Genomic DNA, 9,421 nt, shown 5'->3' with positions numbered 1-9,421 from the left:
TAATATCCTATACGTACGTACGTGTCACTTATATGGGTCGACACTGGGACGAAGCGCACGTTCGCGTGCGCGTTGTGAACTTGTGATGTCTCGAACTCGAAGGCGTGAACATCGAGCTAGCTGATCCTGCTTAGATCTCTACTAGTGTAGCTCCGCGCGCTGCCTCACCCGGCGCATGCGTATTCATGGACGAGACACACCTGCGTTTGCGGATGTTGATGTCGGAACTCGGAAGGGAGCACGTACGCACACCGCGCTGGCAAAAATGTGGCGTACGCGGCGGGCTCTGCCGGGTGATCGATCGAGGCAATCGCGCAGCGCATCGATCGGCCACGTACATCGCGGACCGCATGTATGGCAGAGTCTCGCGTCGTCGCCGCGTACGTCCTGCTTACCCTCATACCGTACGTGGAGAGTACGTGGAGCGTGTGCCAACGCACGCATATTACGCGCGACCACGTACGATATCGACGCAAACGGGAGAAGCGCCCGCGCGCGGTGACCGTCTCGCGCGTCTCGTACGTGCAATGCAAACACAATTTCATCGCGGAGAGAGAGATCTAGTACAATCTGGGCGCCACTGCCAGCGCCCAGCGGCAACGGACACACACACTCCGACGTCAACGACACGTACGTCGTCGGCAGCAACAGCAAGAAGCGTCACGTACGAGGAAGAGCCCCTCTGCTCCACATCCTCCTGAGCGACCCGCCCACCCTCGCCGAGTCGCCCTGCGGCTTCGTCGTCGTCGTGCCCGGGACCTCGACGACGACCAGCACCGCTGCTGCTGCTTCGTCTCCGCCGGACGACGAGGCGGCGGCGCTGGTGGTGGTGGTCACCACCGCGCCCTGCGATCCCCAGAACAGGACGTTCGTCGGCAGCTGGGCGGTGGTCGTCGCGCTCGCGTAGTTGGCCGGCTCCGGCTGCGCAGGAGGGAGAGCGAGCGGAGGAGGGGCGGCGCCGGCGGCGGCGTCGGCGACGACGGCGAGGCGGCAGAGCGGGCAGGTGGGGTGGGAGCGCAGCCACAGGTCGACGCACTCGGCGTGGAAGCCGTGGCCGCACCTGGGCAGGAACCGCGCCGCCTCGCCGTCCTCCACCTCCGCGAGGCACACCGCGCACTCCAGCGGCGGCGGCGGCGGCGCCGCCTCCGCCCTGTGCACCGTCACCGGCAGCGCCCGCAGCACCGCCGGGTCAACGCCGCCTTGCCCGCCAGCCTTGGCGGCATCTATGCCGACGACGCCAGCCATCACGCCACGGCCGCCGCGCTGGCGCCCACTCGACGCCGACGACGACCCCGCGTCGCTGTCGCGGCGGCGCATCGCGGCGAGGAAGTGGTGCATGACGAAGACGAACGCGAGGGCGACGAGGACGAGGACGACGCCGGACAGGACGACGTCGCCGTCGACCACCACGGTCGGACTTGCCTGCAGCCCTCCTCCCGGCGAGACCACGCCGCCGTCCGCGTCTCCCACCGCCAACGCCGACATGCTCGATCTGCCTTTGCCTCTGCGCGATCGCGAGGTTATTATTATCGCCTCTTTCCTCGAGAGGTTTTGGTGGCTGTTTAATGCACTAGCTAAGAGACTGGGAACGCTTGATGGAGTTGGTGTGGGTTAGGAACTGATGAGTAGTGAGTACTAGTGATTAAGTTGAGGGCGATCTGCTGATGACACAAGGGCATGCATAATTAAGTGCAAAGATTCTAATTAACTGATCTACTGTGTGGAGAGGACAAAGGGGCTTAGACACTGTTTAGATGGGATTAAAACTTTTAAATACCTATCACATTGGATGTTTGGACACTAATTATAAATATTAAACGTAAACTATTAATAAAACCCATCTATAATCTTAGACTAATTTGCGAGACGAATCTATTGAGCCTAATTAATCCATGATTAGTCTATGTGATGCTACAGTAAATATTCTCTAATTATAGATTAATTAGGTTTAAAAAATTTGTCTCGTAAATTAGCTTTAATTAGTTTTGTAAGTAGTCTATATTTAATACTTTAAATTAGTGTCTAAACACATATACTAAAGTTAAGTCACTGTATAACACCACCAGAATTCTGGAAATCTTCTAGAACTGTAAGCCGTGTGCCGGTGTGGGAGAGATGGAACTGATTAACTCAGAAACGCCTAGAAGATTTGCATGCGTTGAGAGAGGAATGGAATTATGGGAGCCTGGATGGTGCTGGATGGGCCGGAATTATCGCCTTGGTCGCCATTTGGACACGTCCTTTTTTTTCTATTCTGTATCTCAAAATATTTATTCTGCACCTCTTGATTTTTCGCGTAACATTCATTCATTTTAATTAATATATATATTATATTTATTGGGATTGTCTATGTGGTTGCCGGTTATATTGCGACTTATTTTATCATCAATATACGAGAAAAAAAATGACTTCATACATTTTGAGACCAAGGAAGTACTATTTTTACTATTTTTAAATTTTTATTTCAGCTTCTGAAATATATTGAGGGCATGGGCCGTCTCGCCACATAATTGGGCCGCACATGGGCCTACCATTTCGGGAGGCAGGCCTTCCTTCTCCGGGCCTCTCGCCGCGGCGGCCGCCGCCGCTCCAGATATTTTTTGCAATTTTTGGCGCGATGCAACGGCATATCTACCTAGCTGCCTCTCCAGTCTCGCGTGCTTCGCTTCCAGCAGCAATAGCAGTAGCCAGCCTTATCCTCTTCTCGCCTCTGCTGCTCGCGGGGAGGGGTCGGGGTAACCATGTCGAGGATGGCGGCGCCGCCGCCGCCGCTCTCCGGCACCGGCAAGCCGCCCACACTCCCCTTCTCCCTCAAGAAGCCGCCGCCCATGCCGGTGTACAAGGACCTGCACTTCAACCGCGACCTCTCCGCCACCAAGAAGCTGCAGGTAAGCAAATCATCGAACAGCTTGCCTACCCCCGGGGCGCGCCTGAAATCTATCTGGCCCTTCTCTGAGATTTGTTGCTCGCCGAATTCCTCTCTTTGTGCAAGGCCGGCGTGGACCTGGTGGCACGGCTGGTCGGGGTGACGCTGGGGCCCAAGGGGAGGAACGTGGTGCTGAGCAACAAGTACGGCCCTCCCAAGATCGTCAACGATGGGGAGACGGTCCTCAAGGAGGTAATGTGCCATTTTACCTCCTCCTCCTCCTCAAGAACACAATGCCCTATCACTTCCATGGAGATGATGAGTCTTGGCTCTTGAAATTAGTGCATACATAGGCTGACAGTATTCAGCTCAGTAGCTGCTCGTCATGATCTGTACATATTATAATCTTGTTTCAGTTTTGCAAAGTTAGATGCTTTATATTGTTCTGCATTGGCAAAAAGAAAGAAAGAAAGAAAGAAAGAGAAGACCCCACACATGATATTGTTATGATAACACTACTGTCCCAGAGCTTGATTGTCTTGTTCCGTGAATGACGCGCCATTGCTACATTACTTTTCATGACTGATTTTCTTTTCTGTTCAATCACATTGTCAAAGATTGAATTGGAGGACCCGTTGGAAAATCTTGGAGTGAAGCTGGTCAGACAGGCTGGTGCCAGGACGAACGATGTTGCTGGTGATGGTTGTACCACTTCCATAATCCTTGCTCAAGGCCTCATCGCTGAAGGAATGAAGGTGTGTTGCGTGCTCCTGTCCTCTCCTTGTCCGTGCCCTGTAATTTGTGATTAACAGGAAAACTATCCGGAATGATGGATACGTTGAGACACTCTGAATCTTATCCTGTATCTTATGATCATGTTCATGAAGTAGGTGCTTGCAGCTGGAATTAATCCTGTCCAGATTGCGCGGGGCATTGAGAAGACTGCTTCTGCTTTGGTGTCTGAACTCAGATTGATGTCCCGGGAGGTATGCTTTGTCCTCGTCAGTTTATCTTCAGGTGTTTCTGTATTTTGATTGACAATATTTTGTTTCTATAAAATCTTAGTATCGCCTATTATGTTATTTTCTAGATAGAAGACCATGAAATTGCACATGTGGCTGCAGTTAGTGCAGGAGATGATTATGCTGTTGGAAATATGATTTCTGATGCTTTTAAAAGAGTAGGCAGGAAAGGCATGGTGAGGATTGAAAATGGAAGGGGCACGGAAAATGGTCTAGAGATTGTGGAAGGAATGCAATTTGAACGTGGTTACCTCTCACCGTACTTTGTGACTGATTGTACAAATATGTCCGCGGAGTTTACTGACTGTAAGGTAACTTCTAACTCTACCATGGTAAAACACCTTTATGCAGAGCAGAGTAACATTTTGTTTCCTTTTCCTTTTGTAGATATTGTTGGTTGACAAGAAAATTACTGATGCAAGTGAGATTATAAGGATATTGGATAGTGCTGTCAAAGAAGATTATCCATTGTTGATAGTTGCCGAGGATGTGGAAGAAAAAGCAATGGCTGATTTGATAAAAAACAAGCTAAAAGGGACAATTAAAGTGGCTGCAATCAAGGCCCCTTCCTTTGGGGAACAAATGACTCAATGTTTGGATGACATTGCCATCATGACAGGAGGTATAATACCTTACAGAGGTTACTAAAAAGACTTTTAAATAGATGAATGCAACCACATCATCAACATATTTTCATTGCTTTTCAGGTACACTAGTGCGTGAAGACATGGGATATACACTAGAAAAGGCAGGGAAAGAGGTTCTAGGTTCTGCTTCTAAGGTTGTAGTCGGGAAAGACTCAACACTAATTGTTACCGATGGAAGCACCCAACATGTGATCGAGAAAAGGGTTGCTCAGATAAAGGGCCAAATTGAGGTATTACAGTCCAAAAATTTGATGAATAACATTGTCGTTCGACCTTCTTAACATATTAACTTACATGCCCTGTTAATGTTAAAAAAACTTACGTGTCATATATGTTTAGAAACTCAAATGTTCTCTTCAAAAAATTGTATTTGCTGCAGAAACAGATCAATTCTGCAGCAAACTATAAGAAAAATATGAGTTCCAAACATAAACTAAAGCTTCTATGTCATCTTAAAGAAAAAGCTAAAACAAAACAAAAACTTCTTTGTTGAAGGTACAATGTATCCGTGATCATACTTAGTTCTGTGACTATCTTTTTCATTTGAACTTCCAGAACTCAAGTGAGAGGTACCAGAAGAAGATATTGGGTGAGAGAATAGCAAGGTTATGTGGTGGAATTGCAATCATTCAGGTATGCCACACATGCTCTCGGTGCACTAAGAAGAGAAAATGTTGCTGCTAGTGCTTGTACTGTTGGAATACCAGATTTTGAAATTTTAGTGCAAAATAAATTGCAGGTCGGTGCTCAAACAATCATTGAGATGAAAGACAAGAAGCTCAGAATTGAAGATGCCCTTAATGCAACAAAGGTACTTCTACACTATCTACATACATGGTATGTAAGTGTTTGTGAACTAAAAGGTCCGTTTGTTAAGCACAGTTTTGGATATTTCAGGCAGCTATTGAGGAAGGAGTTGTGATAGGTGGTGGATGTAGCCTATTAAGATTATCCATGAAGATTGATAGAATTAAGGAATCATTGGATAATATGGAGCAGAAGGTATATATGTCATGCCTTACCGTTATGACTAAAAAGGATGATGATTGCTAAAACAATGTAAAAGGGTGATGATTGCTAAAATAAAGTAAAAGGGTTTAAATATGTCCTGATGATTTGAGGAATATAAAAACCATAATTCTGAACTACTTATGTGTCATGGTACCCTTTGTTGCTCCATAGCTGTAGTTTTTAGTAAAATAAATACGTTTTGAGTTCTAATTGATCTTTTATCCATCTTTAGATTGGCGCTGACATCTTCAAACAGGCTTTGAGTTACCCTACTGCATTGATTGCAAACAATGCTGGGGTGAACGGCAGCTTCGTCATAGAAAAGGTTGTTGCAATGATGGTCCTATGCCTCTGTCAGTTGCATTAGATGTTACTTCTTTTTTTTTCTCATTAGCTGGGTTCTATAAGCATAATTTCTCTGGCTAACAAAATTTGATCGTGGTTGTTCAAAGGTGTTATTAAATGAGGACAGTAGATATGGCTACAATGCTGCCAAGAACCGCTATGAGGACTTAATGGCCGCTGGAATATTAGATCCATCAAAGGTGGTGTCAAAATAGTCACAGACACCCAAAACAATATTAATTCCAATTAAAACTAAATCAGCAATGTTGAATGGCATACTAATGCAGCAATTCCCTGATCCTGACAAATTTTACTAGGTTGTGAGATGTTGCATAGAACATGCTGCTGTGGTCGCCAAGTCTTTTCTCACATCTGACGTGGTGATTGTTGAGGCGAAAGAAGGCAAACCAGTTCGCATAAGGCCCCCGATGCCTCCTAAAAGTTTGATACCCCCAATGCCTGCTTCTGGTAACTACCACACCTTCATATAGGACACAAGTTTCTCCACTGGAATATCTTGCTTGCTTAACTTTGCTGCTTGTTTTTCAGCTTCAGGAATTCGAGTGTAGGATACATCCCTTCCCCAGCACTGATACTCAACACAAAAGAAAGAAAATTTGGGACATGATTCTTTTGCAAATATACCCAGATATTAACAAAGTGCAGAAATTCCTGACGAATAAATTTACCTCAAACATTGCTCTATAAGTTTTCTCGAGGAAGCTGTCACAAAAACATGGCTTTCTTGGTATGGGCAGCGTGTTCATCGACGAAAGCAGCAATAAGAGGGGTGCTGTAGAATAGAAAATACTGGAAATTTCAACTGATATTCTTGTTTCCCACACTGTTCTTTTTTTTGTTTTGTTTTTTTTTGCCTCTATTAATAGCCTAAGCCAGTTTTAAATGGCTTATCAATATGTATATGTAAGTTGTATGTCCAGATTGTTACCTTGTAAATATGACAAGTTGTATCAAAATGTAATTTTTTTACTCGTCAGGCTTGTGTTGATATTTATTCTACATTTGTAACCATGCCTATTATTGAACCAAAGAGGACGAAACATATAGCAACAGTTAAGGATCTAGGTGACTTATCTTTGTGAATTGTGATGGCAACTGTGAAACCTGTCTGCTTGAGACTTGGCTGAGTACTGTTTTGCACTTCATTTCAAAATTCAAAATTGGAGACAAATTTCTGTGTACTACTATGCATGGTTTTCAGACTAATTTCTGTGTATTACTATGTATGGCTGAGTACTGTTTTGCAATTCGTTTCAACAGAAGGCTTTTTCAGACAAATTTCTGTGTATATGTATGGTTTTCAAGCCTTCTGTTGCTCTTTGGCTGTCATGTTGGACAGTTGGTAATTCTGCACTGGTTCTTTTCTCTCTCCCAAAAGAGGACACATTTCATGAACAGTACACAGTACAGATGTGTTCAGGACGGATGATAATCAAAGTCATCAACCTCATGGTTTCAGGAAGAATTGACAATTCAAAATATAATCTGAATTCTGAATAAAACAGAGCCGACTAGTATTGTTCATGATTTTGCCACACACACGTGTGCTCGCACGTAGCACACGCACACAGATAAGAGAGCGGGAAAGAGGGGGTTGACTTTGTGGACAAATTAGCCACCACTAAACAACTTGGATCTTCTTCAACAGAATCCACTTTAGGACACTTGAAAAGGAAGCAAATCACCCCCTCCTTTCAGTTTCTAATGCTAATATCTTATTAGTCGAGTTGGGGACTTGGGCTTTGTACATTCCCGTTCTACCCTCTGAATGGAGATTTTAATTAGCTTATTAATATATAATTTAAGTCATCTTTGGTGTTAAATTCTAACTCGATGTGATATAGTTGTTGGTAACAGAGCATAATGGAGTCAGTTCTGACTGTCTCAAGCCGCTGTATGACAGCTCAAACCTTCTGGACTTCAGGAGTAGTAGATGGTCAATACACGATGTTGATTAAGTAATTCATTTGATATGTCTAAAAAGTCTGAACATGCAAACTAAACCATCCATTCCATTATTTTCATTTTCTTTTCAAAAAGAAATATTGACCATTAGTTTCTTTCAAGTTCACCGTGTCATATTCTGATACATACTCCCTCCGTTTCAAAATATAAACATTTTTAGACTTCGACATAGATTTTAACCGACAATATTATGTTTTAAATAAAAAAATACATATTATGATAGTTTGATTAATGATAAATCTAATAACATTAATTTTACATAATTGATATTTTTTTTTGCTATCAATAGTCAAAGTTAAAAATGGTTGACCTGACACTATGCTAAAAATGGTTATATTTTGAGACATAGGGAGTAGTTCGCTGTATCTTAGTGAGTTCGATAGAACCAGAAAAGAAAAGAAAAGAAAAGAAAGTGATTGTTTCTCGTGCGCATGCTTCCTATTTTTTTAAAAAAATTATGTAGGAAAATTGTTTTAAGAATCATATTAGTTAATTTTTCAAGTTTAAAATAATTAATACTTAATTAATCATACGTTAATAACTCATATTGTTTTACCTATCTTCTCCATCTTCGCTTCCCTTCCTCTCAAACATATTAATTTGTGCTAAGATAGTACTATACATAGCTTGATGTATCTCGTCACATATTGATCTATCTACCAATTTCTAATTTCTTTTATGATTTTTTGAACGGAATTATGATTTTTTGAATGATATGTCTAAATATGGTGACATATCCTCTCGAAAACAAATATATATATACTTTCTGCTACTTACTAGGTCTTACCGTATTACTGTACTGACTTACTACGCTTTCAGCTTTCTTAATTGCCAGGACTACTGTAAGCTCATATATACCTCTCATCCATATGGCCCTTTTTACACATCCCCCCAAACATATATGGCAGATGCCTGAAGCATGCATGCAATTTGACACACTGATATGTACTAACAGCAAATTGACAATTAAGTTTTAAGAGGCTGCAGGCACAAGATTTCATGGCAACAAGCACATATGTTTCACCCCCTTGATCCACACACACCAGATTACCAGGAGCAGCAAGCAAATGACAGAGGAAAGCAAGCTGAGACCAGCAGCAGCAGCAGCAGCTAGACCCAAGCTATCTAGCTAGTCCTAGGTATTAGCAGTAGTAACATCCAGTGGCCGCCGGTTAATTGCAGTAAACTCCAGGTTAGTTAGGCACTCGCCTAATCATTTGCTGCCCCTAATTCTCCCGTCTCGCACTCAAAGCGCGCGCCTTCGTCTCCGCCGCGCGAATGGTGGAAAGCTAGGCCTCCGGGCGGCAAATGGCGTGGTGTTCCTTCCGCGCCACACAAGATCGAGCGGTTCTCGCGCGGGAGCCGCGCGCGCGCGCACGAGGCCGCGCATCGGGAGCCCCGCCGCGCGCGCGTCGCGTCGCGTCACGGTGACGGCGGAGGAGTGGATCTCACTCAAGGCGCACGGGGGCTAGCCAGCTGCGTCTCGTCCGCCATGGCCGTCGTCGTCGGCGTCGACTCGATTAATTCCCACAAGTCTTGCAGGC

General features: G+C 44.6%; 2 protein-coding genes across 2 annotated transcripts; one reads left to right on the top strand and one right to left on the bottom strand.

Moving 5' to 3' along the window:
* Positions 1–519: 519 nt before the first annotated feature.
* Positions 520–1,692, bottom strand: LOC107280520 (E3 ubiquitin-protein ligase EL5-like). The gene has a single exon (XM_015778409.3). It carries the CDS (start codon positions 1,483–1,485, stop codon positions 661–663), a length of 825 nt encoding a protein of 274 aa, XP_015633895.1. The 5' UTR covers positions 1,486–1,692; the 3' UTR covers positions 520–660.
* A 965-nt stretch (positions 1,693–2,657) lies between these two features.
* Positions 2,658–6,888, top strand: LOC107275738 (chaperonin 60 subunit beta 4, chloroplastic). The gene is made up of 14 exons (XM_015778408.3): positions 2,658–2,888; positions 2,993–3,118; positions 3,484–3,621; positions 3,757–3,852; positions 3,957–4,199; positions 4,276–4,510; positions 4,596–4,765; positions 5,091–5,168; positions 5,275–5,346; positions 5,433–5,537; positions 5,779–5,871; positions 5,999–6,091; positions 6,209–6,359; positions 6,441–6,888. Exons 1-14 carry the CDS (start codon positions 2,742–2,744, stop codon positions 6,458–6,460), a joined length of 1,767 nt encoding a protein of 588 aa, XP_015633894.1. The 5' UTR covers positions 2,658–2,741; the 3' UTR covers positions 6,461–6,888.
* The last annotated feature ends 2,533 nt before the right edge of the window (positions 6,889–9,421 follow it).

Source organism: Oryza sativa, chromosome 4, assembly GCF_034140825.1.
Source record: "Oryza sativa Japonica Group chromosome 4, ASM3414082v1".
NCBI lineage: Eukaryota > Viridiplantae > Streptophyta > Magnoliopsida > Poales > Poaceae > Oryza > Oryza sativa.
The sequence above is the reverse complement of the archived record's forward strand: the minus strand, read 5'-3'. Positions and strand labels throughout refer to the sequence as shown.

Bases quoted from the DNA above. Each gene is read 5' to 3' on its own strand.
- LOC107275738 (XM_015778408.3), top strand. From the start codon at position 2,742: ATGTCGAGGATGGCGGCGCCGCCGCCGCCGCTCTCCGGCACCGGCAAG. The intron at 4,511-4,595 runs GTATAATACCTT...ATTGCTTTTCAG, and splicing joins CATTGCCATCATGACAGGAG to GTACACTAGTGCGTGAAGAC. The intron at 5,169-5,274 runs GTATGCCACACA...AATAAATTGCAG, and splicing joins GTGGAATTGCAATCATTCAG to GTCGGTGCTCAAACAATCAT.
- LOC107280520 (XM_015778409.3), bottom strand. From the start codon at position 1,485: ATGTCGGCGTTGGCGGTGGGAGACGCGGACGGCGGCGTGGTCTCGCCG.